This window comes from Syzygium oleosum, unplaced genomic scaffold (assembly GCF_021117445.2).
Source record: "Syzygium oleosum isolate NSW1041296 unplaced genomic scaffold, Sole_v2.1 Sole_v2.31, whole genome shotgun sequence".
NCBI classification, from domain to species: domain Eukaryota; kingdom Viridiplantae; phylum Streptophyta; class Magnoliopsida; order Myrtales; family Myrtaceae; genus Syzygium; species Syzygium oleosum.
In genome coordinates this window covers 2,983,406-2,998,876 of record NW_026607515.1, presented here as the reverse complement: position 1 = coordinate 2,998,876, position 15,471 = coordinate 2,983,406, and the positions used below count along the sequence as shown (strand labels likewise).

Sequence of the window (15,471 nt, the reverse complement as noted above, 5' to 3'; positions counted from 1 at the left end):
TTTCTCATCACAAAATACTGAAATAGACGTAAAAAAAATTATAAAATCATCCAACTAATTTACGTTAGCAAATGCTCAATGTTAGTACTACATTTGAAAAAGTCAATTTGACCGGTGATTCATAACATGATTCGGAACTTTTCATGAAGAATGATCGCAGAATATACGTACTTACAAATTTATTGATCGGTAATTTTCATAAACTTCGAAATGAATTATCACAATTTATCCACACCTCAGTACATTTTCCATACGGAATCAAAAAGTTTCCGATGAATTAAGTGAACAAATCGTCGGCAAACTCAGCCACGGATCCCAATCAAATCCCCGTGTACTTTAAAAGACTATGCTCGAATTGCCTCCTGTCTGCCCGCGGAATAGGAAGAGAACAGGAAACGAAAAGCTCGTGAGAGAGAGCGAGGCGTTCAAAGTCCTCTGGGGGGGGGGGGGCCCACCCTCCGATGATGTTCGTCACTATTGCCCGATTTCAAATTCAAACGTCGTCGAGATTTCCATTTGACCTTTGCGATTTTCTCATTTACGTCCTCCGTCATTAAAGATGACGACGCGTCCGTCGCGTCCGCTCTTTAACGGTCCCCTTTATTCCCCCCCCCCCCTTCCAAGTTCAAATACGAAGAGGGACAAAAGAAGGAAAAAAAACCGCATCTCTCTCAGAAACTTTCCCGGAATTCAGAGCTCTGACATCAATCGGGAACGAACTGCGAATTTTCCCCGGAAGGAACTCGGAGTTTCTCAGGAAAATTCCACTTCAGAGGGTACCGTACTGCTGCTGCTGCATTGTGTTTCTGGAGACGGAGGAAATCGCCGAGCATCGATCGTCCGTCGAGGTTCGTCTTCCTCTTCCCCCACGCGCTCTCCGATTTCCTCATTTTTATCAAGCTTTCGAAGAGGCACGAGTTCGCCCTGCTGGAGTGCCCCGCTTTATGAGTTTGAAGCGGATTTCTCGAACGCGGAGATCTCAGTACGTTAAGCTCCAGTTCCAGTTGAGCTGACCGTAATTTGATCTCTGGTTTTGAGCTGTCCTTGCTCTCGGATTTCGTGTTCGTGATCTTCATTTCCGAAATTCCGGACGGGACAGGAGTTCGTGCTGAACTGATGATAATGATGAGCGTTTTGAGGTTCAGCGGTTTTCATGGAATTTCGTCGCTAGTTTATGACGAAGCGAAGACCTCTTGCTGTTCTATTGTAATCTCTTTACCATGGAGATCTGAATTTGATAACCTTTGAAGCTCAGAGCTGCTTAGTGCAATTTGTGTTTCCTCGGTGTTTGTCTTCAGACGTACACTCTTGGTTTTTAGTCTCTCCTTCCATGGTCGGCTTTTCTCTCTCTTTAGGTTAAGGAGATGATTTAGCTCTCAGATGCCTTTCACTTGCTAAGCTTTTGAAGCAGCTACTAGCTAGAGCTTGCATTGAACTAGGCTTTGTATGTTGCAAATTGAATTGGTTCCATCGAATTTACTTATTGAATTACGTTCCGAGGAGTCAATGCTTTTCTTCGCTATTTTGCTCCAGCTCCTGTTAAAGTCGAACTTAGACGAATTATGTGGAATTTGTTCAACTTTGCACTATATTGATCTACTGGTCATTATATAAGCATCACCTATGAGAGAGAACGTTCGACATAGAGTTGACTGTTTATTTCATCCGATGAGATTGGGCATATCTAAAACTTGATTACCTTAAGTGATGTGCATGTTGAACTGAAGCTAAATCCAAAAGTGGGGTTATAAAAGGATGACTGTTAATCATGCCTTTTTTGTAGTTTTTTGAAAGTTTTACCAATAACTAATGTCTGAGCATGTATGGTGGAGGCTATTTCAAAGAGTTCGAGCGTCCAGCTTTTGCACTTAGTAAATCAATTTCGCAATGGAAACTTTATCTGTCTATGAGGATTTATTGAGTCGATAATTGTAAGGATTGGTCTTTCTGTGTTATGCATTTTTTGTTCCCCTCTTATATTATTCTAGTATATTGTTCAGCAATTTTTTGTTTTGGGAAAAATTTCATTGCTACCAAGTGTAGGGAAGGCCAGATTCCTCACAGGCCCAAAACCACCTTTAGTTTACAACCAAATACCAGCCCAGTACAACATTAGACTGTTGATTGCATTCTTTAAAGCTTTAAAGAGCTAGTCTTTCCGGAGAATGCATTTATTGCTCTCTCATTCTTTGGAGGTGTGGATGTCATTTACCTTTTCTGGTTTTGACTGTCCATTGCAATCTATCAGTTCTCTGACAATCGTGTGTATATAAGATTTATGTTTCTGTAACTTGTCAACATGATCATTGCCAACAGGTATAGCGGTCGTTAAACATGTCTTGCCTTCAAAGTGATCCACTTCTGCAAGTGGAAACGACATGTGGAACACTTCTATGTGAACTCCAGGTTTATCCTAAACAGAATAAGGATTTGTTCGTATATATTGTTCTGTTTTAGTTGAAGGAGGTCACTTTTCTATTCTAGATAGTAGTTTTGTCAGCATAGATACTTACAGACTTTCTTTCATGATTTGGATTCTCTAGATAATTTGGGATGAAGTTGGGGAGTCGGATTCAGACAGGGATCAAATGCTTCTTGAACTTGAAAAGGAATGTCTACAAGTATATATGAGAAAGGTAGATCAAGCAAACCGCTATAGAGCTCAGCTAAGGCAGAAAATAGCTGATTCTGAAGCAGAACTTGCAGCAATCTGCTCTGCCATGGGGGAGCGGCCGGTACACATAAGGCAGGTTAGGACCGTCCTGACAAAGCTCTTGTAGGAGTCTGAGTATTTTGAAATAATGTTCTTTCTTCCATCCTTTTAGACCTCAGAACTAGTGAAGATTGCAAAACATCAAGACACCTTGAAATCCATCTCAGTTCTATAATTTGTCAAATCTCACTTTGGTGTAGTGAAAGTGGCCTGTAATCTTAGGGATTTTACCCTCTTTTCACATAAAAAATAAATGTGGCATCAATGTGTTGAAGTGATATCTAATAAAAATATCGAGAACTAGTCTGCTCGAGCAAGTTCATAATTGAATTTATGTGTAAAGCTTTTAGAGCAATAATGAGTTATTTAGAACATATTGTCTAAAAGTAATTTGGGAGTAGGTTAGGAACAATTGTCCAACATAAAAATGGCTTCCAAAAGTATAATCAAGTTGAACATGTTATGGGTTTTTAGTTGTTGGGTCTTTAAGCATCATTTTTCTACATGATTGCATTAATTTCCATTTCAGTAATCATAACATGGAAATATCATCTTGCGATGACACAATCAAGAGCATACTACATGATGAATAATGAGATTCAAAAACAAGTCTGAAGTAGCCCCTCAAAACCAAAAATAGAAAATAAAATCCTTAGATTTCAATTCTAAATCCTACATGCTACATACTATTTGAAAAAAATATTCTATAGTTCAGAAGGTTACTGTCAGCCAACTAAGAGTTATACAGCATTTTAGGTAAAAGATTACAGTGTTGACAACTAGCATATTGCTATTGAAGGCTCCATGCGAGCTCTTCGAAAATTTCATGGTAAATCACAATAATAGACTCTCTGGGATGGTAGGATGTCGCTACTACTATGTTTTATAAATCTTTCCAGGACTTGAGAATCCTTTTCTATAGATCCTTTAATTCGTCTTGATTTTCTGAGTGTACCAGAAACATTTACGGTTTGGAATTCTATTCCAGTCTGATCAAAGTGCAGGAAGCTTGAAAGAAGAGCTCAAGATAATTATTCCTCAGTTGGAGGAGATGCGGAAGAGAAAATGTGAGAGAAGACAACAATTTCTTGAAGTTCTAGAGCAAATACAGAGTATTATAAATGAATTACATAGGTCGAAAGAACATACTTCTTCTAAAGTAGTTGTGGATGAAAGTGATTTATCCTTGAGGAAGCTTGAAGAACTCCACAGACAGCTGCATGCACTTCAACAGGAGAAGGTTAAATTAGTTTGTTTTATTTACTGTTGCTACTTTCACCATCTTGTGTTGGCTGCTACTTTTTCATGAATTCACATATATTCTTGCACCAAATTCTTGTCCAGAGCAATCGCCTGAAGCAGATTCAGGATCATATGTCTACACTGAACTCACTCTGCGTGGTACTTGGACTTGACTTCAAGCACACAGTTTCTGAGGTTCATTTCAGTTTAGGTAATGCTGAAGGATCAAAAGATATAAGCAACAGGACGATTGAGCAGTTGGCTTCTTTGATTCAAAATCTGCGAGAGGTTAAAGTGCAGAGAATGCAGAGGGTAAGTTTTATTCCTTTCACCTATCAAGATTTACCTCATAGTAGTAATCATAGTGGGGACTGGGGAGTTGTAATTGTTTGGTTGTCCACAGCTTCAAGACCTTGCAACTAACTTGCTGGAGCTATGGAATTTGATGGATACACCTCTTGAGGAGCAACAAATGTTTCAGAATGTTACTTGCAATGTAGCTGCTTCTGAGCATGAAATAAGCGAGCCCAATGCCCTCTCAGTGGCTTCTATAAATCATGTGAGATATAAGTAACATTAATTATCTACATATATCACAAGCGTCGTGTCCGGTTTCTTACACTAAAGAGAGAGATAAATTTGCTAATGGATTTACGTATGAGCATTTTATTTAGGTTGAAGCAGAAGTAGCTCGGTTGGAAGAATTGAAGTTGAGCAAAATGAAAGAGCTTGTTTTAAAGAAGAGGTCAGAGCTAGAGGAGATTTGTAGGAAGACACATTTGATCCCTGAAGAAGACAGTACTGTGAAATATATCATTGAAGCTACGGAGACCGGTAGTTTCAATACCCTTGAGCACATTGGCAAGACCAACTCAGCAATTGCTTGAACTCTCTTTGTTCACTGATCTCGCAGGAGCCATGAATGCTGCTAGTGTACTTGAACAAATTGAAGTTTATATTGCGAAAGTCAAAGAGGAAGCTTTTAGCCGAAAAGAATTGCTTGAAAAGGTCGAGAAATGGTTGGCTGCATGCGATGAGGAGTGCTGGCTTGAAGAGTACAACAGGGTTGAGTGTTCTCAATCATCCCTTGGAGTTACAGATGGACGTTTATCCACTTTATATTGCTTAGTTATTATGTTCTTTGTTTTCAGGATGAAAATAGATATAATGCTGGAAGAGGGGCCCATCTTACCCTTAAACGTGCGGAGAAAGCTCGATCACTGGTTAATAAATTACCAGGTACTTATAAGAAATGTTGCTCTTGTTATATATGTAAATCTCAGAGCATGGGCTCCTGTCTTAAATTCCTTCCTCATCTCTACCATAATGACCTGATGAATTTAATTTAATGCACTGCTTCAATCTCATTGCAATAGCAATGCTTGAGGCCTTAGCTTCGAAAACTGTGTCATGGGAGAAGGAAAGAGGGACTGAGTTCACCTATGATGGTGTAAGTATTTAAATAGTTCAAACAGTAATTCTGATTGTTTCGATGCTGTATTTCTAAAACTGGTAATCATTCTATACAGATCCGACTACTCTCTATGCTCGAAGAGTATACTCTTCTACAGCAGGAGAAAGAACAAGAACGTCGTAGGCTGCGGGTATGAATCTGTGAAGGACATATATTTATCGATCTCAAATATTCTCATAAGAATTTTTGTTGATATTTCGTCAATACGTCCACACAGAGGTGCAAACAAATTTTGAGACTGGAGATATAGTTAAAGAATCCAAATGGTACTCTGCTTAATTTTACTTGTTCCAGGACCAAAAAAAGCTTCAGGGACAGCTGATAGCAGAACAAGAAGCATTATACGGGTCAAAACCTAGCCCCTCAAAAGTTCAAACTTCGAAAAAAGCTCCTAGAATGTCGACTGGTGGCGCAAGCAGCAAAAGACTTTCTCTCGGAGGAGCAGCGCTTCAAACTCCTAAAGCTGTGCCTCATTCTCGTCCTATAAAGAAGAGTGATAGGGCTCAGAACAGATTTAATAATCAACAAGAAGATGGCTTTGCAGCTTTTTCAGCTGGTAAGTTCCTTCCTTCTGTAGCTAGCTACCATGTGTTAGTGATTTTTCTTCAGTGTATGGGTTGGGGCGTTAACGCTGGATGTGATGCATTGAGGTCGGTCACTTATAAATAAAACCTTCCTTTAACTTCTTAATAGAAGTCTTGCATTCAATATGACATTTACAATAATACCAATTTGCATGTATCAGCTTTGAAATATGTTAGTGTTGGAAAATCTCTTACAGACACCTCTCAAACTGCTTGAACTTCTCATGTTGTCTACTTAGTGATTGATTCATGGGCATTTCCAACCTGATAGAATGTTGGAATAAATTGTATTCCTGCAATTGGTGGATAGTTTATCAAGTTTGATTGATTGACCAAAGGAATAGAACAAGCTTAACATTCTCTTGGAAAACTCTTCTCTAGGGCCGATGGTAATATCTCAACTTCTATATGTGGAGAACAGGCTAATGACTGTCGCTCTTCCCAAAATCATGTATAAGGGTCAATGGTCATCGTACATTTTCCTTATGCCCACTATGTAGCTCAGCTTCATTATTTTATGTGATATAGGTAGGAGAGGGTTGGACGTGGCTGGCCCTGCAAAGAACTCGTTTGGTGCTCATGAACGGGAGTCACCCATGAGGCGGAAACCCTTCTCACCCATCACCTCTTCAGGGTTAACAAAGGCCCACAGGACTAACTCCTTGGACAATGCAAATGTAACACACGGAGAGATGCTACAAAAAGCATTTCCAAGCAGCAACACATTTTCTACTCCCTCAAAGAAGACTCTTCTGACAACAGAAGACGAGAATATGACTCCCAGGACAATGCCAATCTATGTTCCCACCACACCCTCCACAGTGTCAGTTCCTATGCACACGGCTATGACACCAGATCTTCTGTCCTTGCCTTCTAGTGTCGGTACCATGACCATCAAAGAAATTCCTGAGGAGATAGAATACTCTTTTGAAGAACGAAGAGCTGGATTCGTGCTTCCTAGAACGAATATCAAGTCAGCCATCCATGTCTGATGGTATGAGGGAACATTATCTTAAGATGTTTCTGGATACTTCTCCACATTCACCCATTGCCTTTCAATATCGTGATGGATTAGTCAGTTATAACGGCTTTACTGATTATATGTACATGGTCTATGAGTAATTTGCGTAGACATAGGGACAGTCGAATTCCTGCCTGATTAGTGTCGCTATTTGGTCGCAACTGCTTTATCCTGTTTTTCTCAAAAACAGGCTTGTTAAGCCTTTTGCAACATTCCTTCTCCCCATGTACTGGAACTCACGGGAAAGAAAGGATGCGTGAAAGAAGTTTGGTAACTGCAACTGCCATCTCGGCGCGCAAAATGTTTGGAAACCTCCTCGAGTCTACTAGCTAAATATTACTTTCTCTTGGTCATGTGTAAGTTGTTGCTGCTAAAATCCGAGACGACATTGATGGTTACCGAACGAGCATCAAAAGAACAAAAATATGGTGACAACCCTCACTGATCGGAGGGTGTGTAGTACAGTCCATCTGATTCAGCCATGACTTGTGACTGCTGTAAGTGTATCATTGTTAAGAAGCGAGTGAACGACTTTTACCTTTGTCTTCTTACAAACAGCCCAAATAGAACGATTTGACCAAAAAAAACATTTAAGTTTCCATAACTAGCTGATGACACGGGTTTACAAGCTATTTTGTTTTGCCCGAGTTGCATCGGTTAACTATTTGTGGAAACTAATGTTGAACGGTGATGGAGACGATACATGGTTTTGCAGTTGCAAGCTCAAAGTGCGCTCGAGACATGTTACAGTACAAGAAATGTTTCAATCTTGCAGATTTTTGAATCAGCACGAAAGGTAACCTCGGCAGTAGCTAAACATCGTTTTCTCTCGGTCCTCGTCTTCTATTTTTGGTCATGAAGAGGTTCAACTTTTTAGATCGACCAACCAAACGGCAAAATAAAGAAAAAATAATAATGTTAGTAACTGCAAATTGGCCATGCTCTTGCTCGACCATTACCTTTTCTTTTTTGATAAGAATAATTATCAGAAAAAGAAAACAAAATAGCTACGCAGAGCTTGAACTTTCGTCATGCTCCTTTTTTCTTTTCTTTTTCCTCGTAAATTTAAATTCAAAATCAATGAGCTTTTAGCAACTGGCAATTTTAAATTAAAATTATTTCCCCCAATTTGAGCAGCCATTTAGTGCTATTAATTAATTTCAATACCTTGATTATTTAATTTCCATTATTAGATATCGAAGACGGACGCCAAGCCTTTTCTTAATCAGACTTTATACTTTGAATTACGCAGTTAAATATTCATAAAAAATTTATAATCCGTAATATTTTATTACGACTATGGGAATTTTGTAGCATTTTCCTACTTTTATTTATTTCTTCTCAAATTTCATGCCAGAAACCCTAATTTCAACAAGATTGCATTTCCTTGCAGCAGCGCTGATTTTAGCTACTGAAAATTTTCACCCTTTTTTTTTTTTGAATTTTCAGCAATGAGTCGTGATCGCTCCGGAAGTCCGAATCTTCCAAGGTAGGATCTGCTTCTTCAACATTTGGGTTGATGTTTCCTTGTTAATTGAAGTAATTTTCTAGTTCTTGGCCCGAAAATCCAATGTTCTAGCTCCATTATTTCGTCTTCCATGAATCATGTTTGAAGCCGATGTATAGCGAGTTTTCTCTTTGCAGGTCTCAATTTTCCCGAGCACTGAAATCTTTTCTTTTGATCACTCAGCAGTTAAATTCAAGAACTGGATATCATACTAGCTGAAGCTCATTACCCAGATTCTAAGCTCGTTCAGGGTTTTTGGGGGGGTTTTTCTTTCTTGGTTTTGGGTTGTTTATAATAATGGAGGAGAAAGAGGAAACAAGTTCTGAATTTGAGGGAGAGGAAGGTGCGGAGAGCTTCAGAGTTGAACCAAGAACTGAAAATGCTAAACAAATTGATGGGCCGGCAATGGTGGTCACTTTACCGGCTGCGACTGCGCTGCCGACGAGCGCGGCAGTGCCCGGCATGAAGGTCTCGAAAAAGAGAGGGAGGCCACGGAAGGCTGGTCGTGGTGGAGTGGCATTGTCGCCAATGCCGATTTCGGCTTCGATTCCCTTGAATGGTGAATTTTCGGCATGGGAAAGAGGTAAAGGGGCGTCAGTGGACACGGTGATGAAGAAGCATAAGGTCAAGCATGAAAGTCCAGGTACAAATTTTGAGCTTCAGTCTGCATGTAGACGTTTTCAATATGCAAAGTTAGCTCATCCTGTTATTGAGAAAAAAAACATTAGAACGTGTAAGCTGTTATTGTAGTCTAGTTTAACAAGAGAAATGCCTCACAAATATTTTTTTGTTGGTTGGAAAATGCCTCACAAATTTGCAAAGCTCATATCTGGAACTTTTAGTCATTTTTATTTATTTGAAGTTAATTTTCTCTGAGGTATAGTATAACTTAGATTTATTTGTATAAATTGGGGCTCCTCACCCTTGTGTCTTCATGTCTGATGATCGGTTGCTTTCTTGTCTGTCTATTTGTAATTCCCAAAATATGTTTCTATTTTGCAGGAAAGGGGTTTGCATACTTTGTTGATGCCAATTTTACGCCTCATGTGCTCATTGTCAACCCCGGTGAGGTATGTAGCATAATGTAAAGATAAAAGCTAATTCTTATCACATATATGGGCCTGCAGTACATGTATCCAATATTTTAATGCAATGATTCATGCGTTAAAGTATTCATTGACACATAGCGTGGTTGAACTGAGGTTCTGTATTCATTGACATTAACTCAGGCTTACCTGTCAAAGGAAAGGTTTCTGGTAGGTTCTCTAGGTCTAATTATTAAATGAAGTTGATTCAATGGCACAGAAGCCTTCACCCATTGGATTATACACGATTAGACAGTTGCTAGACTTTCTGCTGCTGTCTTAAATTGTTTTAAGTGTGCTTATATATAAAAGTTCATATAAGCTACTTGGTCTATAGTCTTTGCTTCCCAGTTAAGGATTATTATTCTGATTGAACTGTTCCTAGGACATATTTACAGGAATAGACCTTGCAATTAGCAATTTCCGTCAGTAACAGATTCCTTTTGATGAAATATATCATGAGATTCATACATCTGGGAAATTTTTTTGCAGTAATTATGTCTTGTATGATTTGCTGTACTGAATTAACTTACTGAAAAAATGGTGATGTGCAATGGCGGCATATTATGTATGTGTTCCCAGTTTGAACATTGTACATTGTGGCACAAAATTAACTATTGTGGGTGTTCTGTATCGCTACCTTTCACCTGAATTTACAGGATGTCATGATGAAGGTTATGTCATTCTCTCGACAAGGATCTCGAGCTATTTGTGTTCTCTCTGCCTGCGGTACAATTTCAAATGTATCACTTTGTCAGCCTACTTCTTGTGGGGGTACTTTAACATACGAGGTATGGTCACATAATTTGTTCTCTAGAAATAACTTGATTTGTTTGAGTGAATTTTTTGAAATAGTAATCAAATGGCACTCTCTATACAGCTTAAGTCTGCTGAGCTTATTCACATGGTATTAGATGTTGTATATGTCAGATTAATTAGAACACAATAAAACTGAACGAAAAGATCAGTGACCTTACTGGGGAAAGGCTGATGATTTTATTGTACTAGAAGAGGGAAGTGGACAGAGAGTACTTATTTTTCGTCAGTCTTTGCTCCTGGAACACGAGGGCTCGGATGGTAGCAATTGAGAATAGTAACCACTAACCATCCATCTATGCTTTTCATTAATGTATATAGTCAATTGACTCTTATACTTTGACCAGGTACCAATAGTTGGCAGTATCTGAATATAGCTTCTCTTGAGATGGTATCACTCTCGACCTTGAAGAAATTTGTTACTGGATGTGGTATTGCTGTAGATGATTGTATTACTGGCATGAGTTGTTGGTTGTGAAATTGGAGGTTCCTGTCATGGACTTACGGTCTACTTTTCGTTCTGTCTTTGGAGTAACAAATTCAGCATATGCAAGTTTCTTAGTTAAGAGATGATCATTTTCATGGAAAATTGCATGGAGAGATGTAGAAGTTGATTTGCCCGAGGAGCTAGTTCTCAACTAAGGGGCTGAACCCTGACATAGATGATTTCTTCTCGTTTGCCCTTCCTCTTGGACCACCAGCATGTGCATTTTGACTCTTCCCATTGTTGTTATGCTTGTTTACTAGTCTCTGCTTTTTACCATCATTTTTCTGTCACTGTTGTCCTGATTCTTACAAAATGAGTTAGATCTAGGATGATGTTTAGCCTCTCTCTCTCTCTCTCTCTCTCTCTCTAGGGTTGCTTCGAAATTCTTTCCCTGTCTGGATCATTTGCGCCTATCATGAATGGGGGAACAATCAGCAGATCTGGCGGGATGAGTGTCTCTTTGTCAGGCCCGGATGGTCGTGTTATTGGGGGAGGGCTAGCTGGTCTATTGTTGGCTGCTGGCCCTGTGCAGGTAAGATTTCAGCCTGTCAGAATTGAAGCCTTCTTTCCATCTCTGCAATGCACTTTGAGCATTCAGATTGATGCCACCTTCCCTATTCTTCTCATTATGCCAAAGATGACAAAGCATAAGCTGACATCTAAGGGAAATGAATTTAAAGTTATTTACTTGAACATCTTCCATCGTGCACCATGTTAAATCCTTATGCTTTGCCTTAACATTCTATCCTGCATTTCAGGTGATCGTCGGAAGTTTCTTACAAGGTCATCAGATGGAACAGAAGCCGAAGAGGCACAAACTTGAGCCCGTGTCAAATGGAGCTGTTACTGTTTCCCACGCCTCCCGTGATGAACAGCCATTGGGTGCATATGGTGGAGTAAAAACAATTGTTACATCATGGTCTTCCTTCAATGGAGAGAACATTAATCCTGTCAATAACTTGATGAGTTTCGCTGTTGACAATAAACTGTCTTTCTCTCAATGAAATGTCTTTCTCTACTGGAGAACCTACCGGCCTTAGTTGATGGGATTTGAGGCTTCTAATTAATCGCATTGACGTGTTGTATCTGATTCCTTTCATCCCTATGAATAAAACTGCTTAGGATTTTTGTTATTTGGTCACAAAACTGCTTAAGATTTACTAGACCTTAATTTATGTTTGACACTGGTAGGGACGCGCTGCCCATCTCTAATTGTGGTTTCTTTTTTGGGTCGAATCCCTTCCCCCCAAAAGCGCAGAAGTTTTATTGCTAATTTCACTCTGGACATGTCTATCATCAGATTCGACCTCTGGCAATGTCACCAGAAAGTCTCTGGTTCCCAATTCTCCCGTTGCTTTTAGGTTTGTGGATCTTCTTGTACATGTAATGCGACCGATTGTTTATATCGCATTTAAATCAATTTAGGTGAATCACTCACAAACAATTGAGTTTTTTGAGAAGTTCAGATGGCCCACTGACAAAAATCTCCAACAAACTATGTACATGACCAGTTTAACATTTGGGATGGGTAAAAGAAAACTCATTTACACCTTGCACGTTCTTAAGAAAAACTGAAACACCAAAGCAACTATTAATAGATGGAATGGCCTTTGTATTATTACTATGTGACACACCCTCTTTCCCCAAAAAAAAAAAGAAAAAAAAAGAAAGAAAGCAAAACGAGTAGACTTTATTCAATCCTGTCACGTTCAAAGGCAGCACCAACAAGTTTGCTGATTATCACGTCTAAAACACGAAGGGCGGTGATTCATCTAGTCTGTGGTGCCATGTATCTTGGCACTAGTTGCTTCCATCAGACCATTACGTATCTGGTCGCCAATGTCCCTAACATGACCGGGGCCGTGGGGGATAAAAACTGTGGTGTTGTTGGAAGAGTTGCCGAGATCTTTAATCGTGTCAAAGTATTGAGTGATCATGATAAGATCCATCACCTCTTTGGCGGAGGTGCCTTCGACTTTGTGAGAGAAATTTAAGATGTTTTCTCTCAAGCCATCAGTAATAGCCTGCCTCTGCTTGGCTACACCAACTCCGCCCAGATACTTGGCTTCAGCCTCAGCTTCTGCTTTCTTCACCAGTAGCACCTTTTCAGCTTCACCCTTGTATACACTAGCAAGCTGAAGCCTCTGAGCTGCAAAGCCAAGCTTTCTCTTACAAAACAGTATTTTGGTACATACTCGAATTTCAAGCCAGTAAAAAGAGTATAGAGAAGTAACAATTCCATGTATAGCTCGCCTAAAGGTGTATTTCTACGCTGATTATCATGACGTGTGAAAAATGATAAAATAGACAACAGAATAAAAGGTAAATACCAGCATTAATCTCATTCATTGCTCTGCGCACAGAGGGGTCAGGTATGATATCAACCATGAGTATGTGCTCTATGCTATAACCATATGCTCCCATCACCTGAAACAAAGTTCCCCCAAAGTTACACATAGAAAAATGTAGGTGATGCATTTTCTTTTTCGATCTGTCAGTGCAGTAGAAAGCAAATAAAACAGACTATTGTAGAAAGAGATAACTTGAGAACACAAACATGATCGGAACTGAGTAGTGAAGTGCCATGTGATGAAGCACAATCCTTATCTATCATCTCAGAAACAAAACATCCACTGCATTTGTACCTTCCAATGCAGGACTAGTAAAACAGCATGATAATCTGATTAGACAGCAACGGCAAGACCAGTTGCTGAAAGATCACAAAGCGTACCACTCTTGGATATTTGCAATATGCAGAGTATCTCGTTTGAAAATAAATAACCGAGCTATCCCCCAGCATCCCCTGAGGTGTTCTTAAGAGTGCCTCTCAAACTAATTAAGTACTGTGAAGCATATAATTGCAAGACTCTCACAAAAAACCTCACGCAATTATTGAGAACCGTTATACATGATTAGTCTGGTAATAAAATCAGCATACTACCTTCTCGAGTTCCTCCAAGACAGCTATTGCAACCTCGCCCTTTTGTTCAAACAGCTCATCTAAGGTCATCCTCGGAACAAGAGCTCGAACCACTGTATGAAATAGCAGGTACATCAAAGGGAGAATTAACAGCCATAACGAAAATTTTATTGCACCATAAGGATGGGTTGATCCCCTAGTCCATTAATATTACCATCAAAGACATAAGCCTGAATTTGCTCCTGAGGATTTTGCAGTTCATAAAATGCATCATCAGCATTCATTTTGACCACTCTGTATTGGATTGAGCATATGAGTTGCACAAAGACATTATCCTGCAAACTCGCCCATTAGCATTGTTCCAAATAAAGCCAAACAAAATGTTCCAGCATCCTACTAAGTATCTACACATGCACGGATCCTGCAAATGACTAAATTAGCAGAAATTCATCATCCGCAGTTAAGCTCCAAGCCTCAATCCCTAATCTGAATTCAATTGTCAAAGCAAGTGTAAGAAGCCAAAAGTTCAATACATATTTCGTTTACCTGTACAGACTTAAAAATCGTCTATATCGAGCGTATAAGCTACATGATAAGAACCCGGCACAATTAAAATGGGCCGTCGGTAAGCACCCAACAATACCTGCAACAAAAGCAATCTCTTTTCCTCCGAAAGTGAACAAAGGGATGTCGAATGAATATTCATTCTTCCCGAAATCATCAACATATCGCGAGCCTATGCTGCTCTGCATTTTTTATAGCAAATACAACGAATTGTAAAGAAAAAAATTGTCATTGATGACAACGTTCCACAACTAAAGGTTTCTCCAACTTAGACGGTGTCGACCCGTCCTTCGCCTAGAGCTCAGAAAGTTACAACAACCTCATCACCTATTCAAGAACCTTCTCCAACTTATTTACCACGTCTTGCGGAGTTCACCATCTGATTATTTTATTTGCCCTACTCCAAATCCCCCCCCCCCCAAACAAAAAAAAAAGTCAATAAATTTGATTGCTTTAGATGCAAAATTGCTATAAAATCCTATTCCGTTCATCATGTTCCAATCAAAAGCGAATGTCATCCAAAGAGGTGCAATCAAACGAGAATACATACAATTCATACACATAGCCATGGATTGAGGGATGGGGCGGGTGCAGGAAAACAAGGAAGGGCAGGCTTATACCTTAGTTTTGGTCTCGATGCGGACCTCGAGAGATTGGATCCGGGTGGAGAGGACGCCGGCGAGGGCCTCGCCGCAGAAAGGATTGAAGAAGTGGAGGCCGGGGGGCGCCAGCTTCTCGAAGCGCCCCCATCGCTCCACCACGCCGACGCCCGCTTGGTCCACGCAGGAGCACAACCCACACCATGTGTTCCCCATCTCTCTCAGTGTGTGTATCTGGTGATTTCCTCTGCTATTATTGTCTCTTCTTGAAGACGCGGGACAGGTAAAGCTGAGAACTTTGCAAACGGAAGAGGGAGAGAGGGAGAGAGACCGCGGACGAGAGACCGCTGAAATGAAACCATCGAATTTCGACAAATCTTTTTATTCTTTTATTCGTTTACCCCAAGTCGTTTTTTCTTTTTCTTATCTACGGAGTTATCTTCTATTTTTTTTTTCCGG

At 39.8% G+C, this 15,471-nt stretch overlaps 3 protein-coding genes across 6 annotated transcripts; 2 read left to right on the top strand and 1 right to left on the bottom strand.

The window, feature by feature from the left end:
* The first annotated feature begins 614 nt into the window (after positions 1–614).
* Positions 615–7,308, top strand: LOC115683256 (65-kDa microtubule-associated protein 3-like). Of its 2 annotated transcripts, none has more exons than XM_030607723.2 (13): positions 615–848; positions 2,317–2,406; positions 2,544–2,750; positions 3,702–3,953; positions 4,058–4,267; positions 4,359–4,514; positions 4,630–4,789; positions 4,869–5,020; positions 5,107–5,194; positions 5,332–5,405; positions 5,485–5,559; positions 5,724–5,985; positions 6,542–7,308. In XM_030607723.2, exons 2-13 carry the CDS (start codon positions 2,335–2,337, stop codon positions 7,003–7,005), a joined length of 2,172 nt encoding a protein of 723 aa, XP_030463583.1. In that variant the 5' UTR covers positions 615–848; positions 2,317–2,334; the 3' UTR covers positions 7,006–7,308. The 2 variants fall into 2 exon arrangements, with proteins under 2 accessions (XP_030463583.1, XP_056160199.1); XM_056304224.1 differs by lacking the exon at positions 615–848 and adding an exon at positions 928–1,355.
* A 1,038-nt stretch (positions 7,309–8,346) lies between these two features.
* LOC115683086 (AT-hook motif nuclear-localized protein 6) lies at positions 8,347–12,063 on the top strand. Of its 3 annotated transcripts, none has more exons than XM_056304226.1 (6): positions 8,347–8,523; positions 8,725–9,184; positions 9,544–9,606; positions 10,286–10,417; positions 11,300–11,461; positions 11,688–11,947. In XM_056304226.1, exons 2-6 carry the CDS (start codon positions 8,839–8,841, stop codon positions 11,750–11,752), a joined length of 768 nt encoding a protein of 255 aa, XP_056160201.1. In that variant the 5' UTR covers positions 8,347–8,523; positions 8,725–8,838; the 3' UTR covers positions 11,753–11,947. The 3 variants fall into 3 exon arrangements, with proteins under 3 accessions (XP_056160201.1, XP_056160200.1, XP_030463361.1); XM_056304225.1 differs by having other exon boundaries at positions 8,354–8,523; positions 8,728–9,184; positions 9,544–9,611; positions 11,688–12,063; XM_030607501.2 differs by having other exon boundaries at positions 8,354–8,523; positions 9,544–9,611; positions 11,688–12,063.
* Positions 12,064–12,415: 352 nt separating this feature from the next.
* Positions 12,416–15,364, bottom strand: LOC115683087 (hypersensitive-induced response protein 4). Its single transcript, XM_030607502.2, has 5 exons — positions 15,034–15,364; positions 14,064–14,184; positions 13,871–13,962; positions 13,260–13,356; positions 12,416–13,078 (listed from the first exon to the last, which is right to left on the bottom strand). The coding sequence occupies exons 1-5, from the start codon at positions 15,226–15,228 to the stop codon at positions 12,702–12,704; spliced, it is 882 nt and encodes a 293-aa protein (XP_030463362.1). The 5' UTR covers positions 15,229–15,364; the 3' UTR covers positions 12,416–12,701.
* Positions 15,365–15,471: the final 107 nt, after the last annotated feature.

Bases quoted from the DNA above. Each gene is read 5' to 3' on its own strand.
- LOC115683256 (XM_030607723.2), top strand. From the start codon at position 2,335: ATGTCTTGCCTTCAAAGTGATCCACTTCTGCAAGTGGAAACGACATGT. The intron at 4,268-4,358 runs GTAAGTTTTATT...GGTTGTCCACAG, and splicing joins AAGTGCAGAGAATGCAGAGG to CTTCAAGACCTTGCAACTAA. The intron at 4,515-4,629 runs GTGAGATATAAG...CATTTTATTTAG, and splicing joins CAGTGGCTTCTATAAATCAT to GTTGAAGCAGAAGTAGCTCG.
- LOC115683086 (XM_056304225.1), top strand. From the start codon at position 8,839: ATGGAGGAGAAAGAGGAAACAAGTTCTGAATTTGAGGGAGAGGAAGGT. The intron at 9,185-9,543 runs GTACAAATTTTG...TCTATTTTGCAG, and splicing joins GGTCAAGCATGAAAGTCCAG to GAAAGGGGTTTGCATACTTT. The intron at 11,462-11,687 runs GTAAGATTTCAG...CCTGCATTTCAG, and splicing joins TGGCTGCTGGCCCTGTGCAG to GTGATCGTCGGAAGTTTCTT.
- LOC115683087 (XM_030607502.2), bottom strand. From the start codon at position 15,228: ATGGGGAACACATGGTGTGGGTTGTGCTCCTGCGTGGACCAAGCGGGC. The intron at 13,963-14,063 runs GTAATATTAATG...TATTTCATACAG, and splicing joins TCAGGCTTATGTCTTTGATG to TGGTTCGAGCTCTTGTTCCG. The intron at 13,357-13,870 runs GTAGTATGCTGA...ACTTTGTTTCAG, and splicing joins TCTTGGAGGAACTCGAGAAG to GTGATGGGAGCATATGGTTA.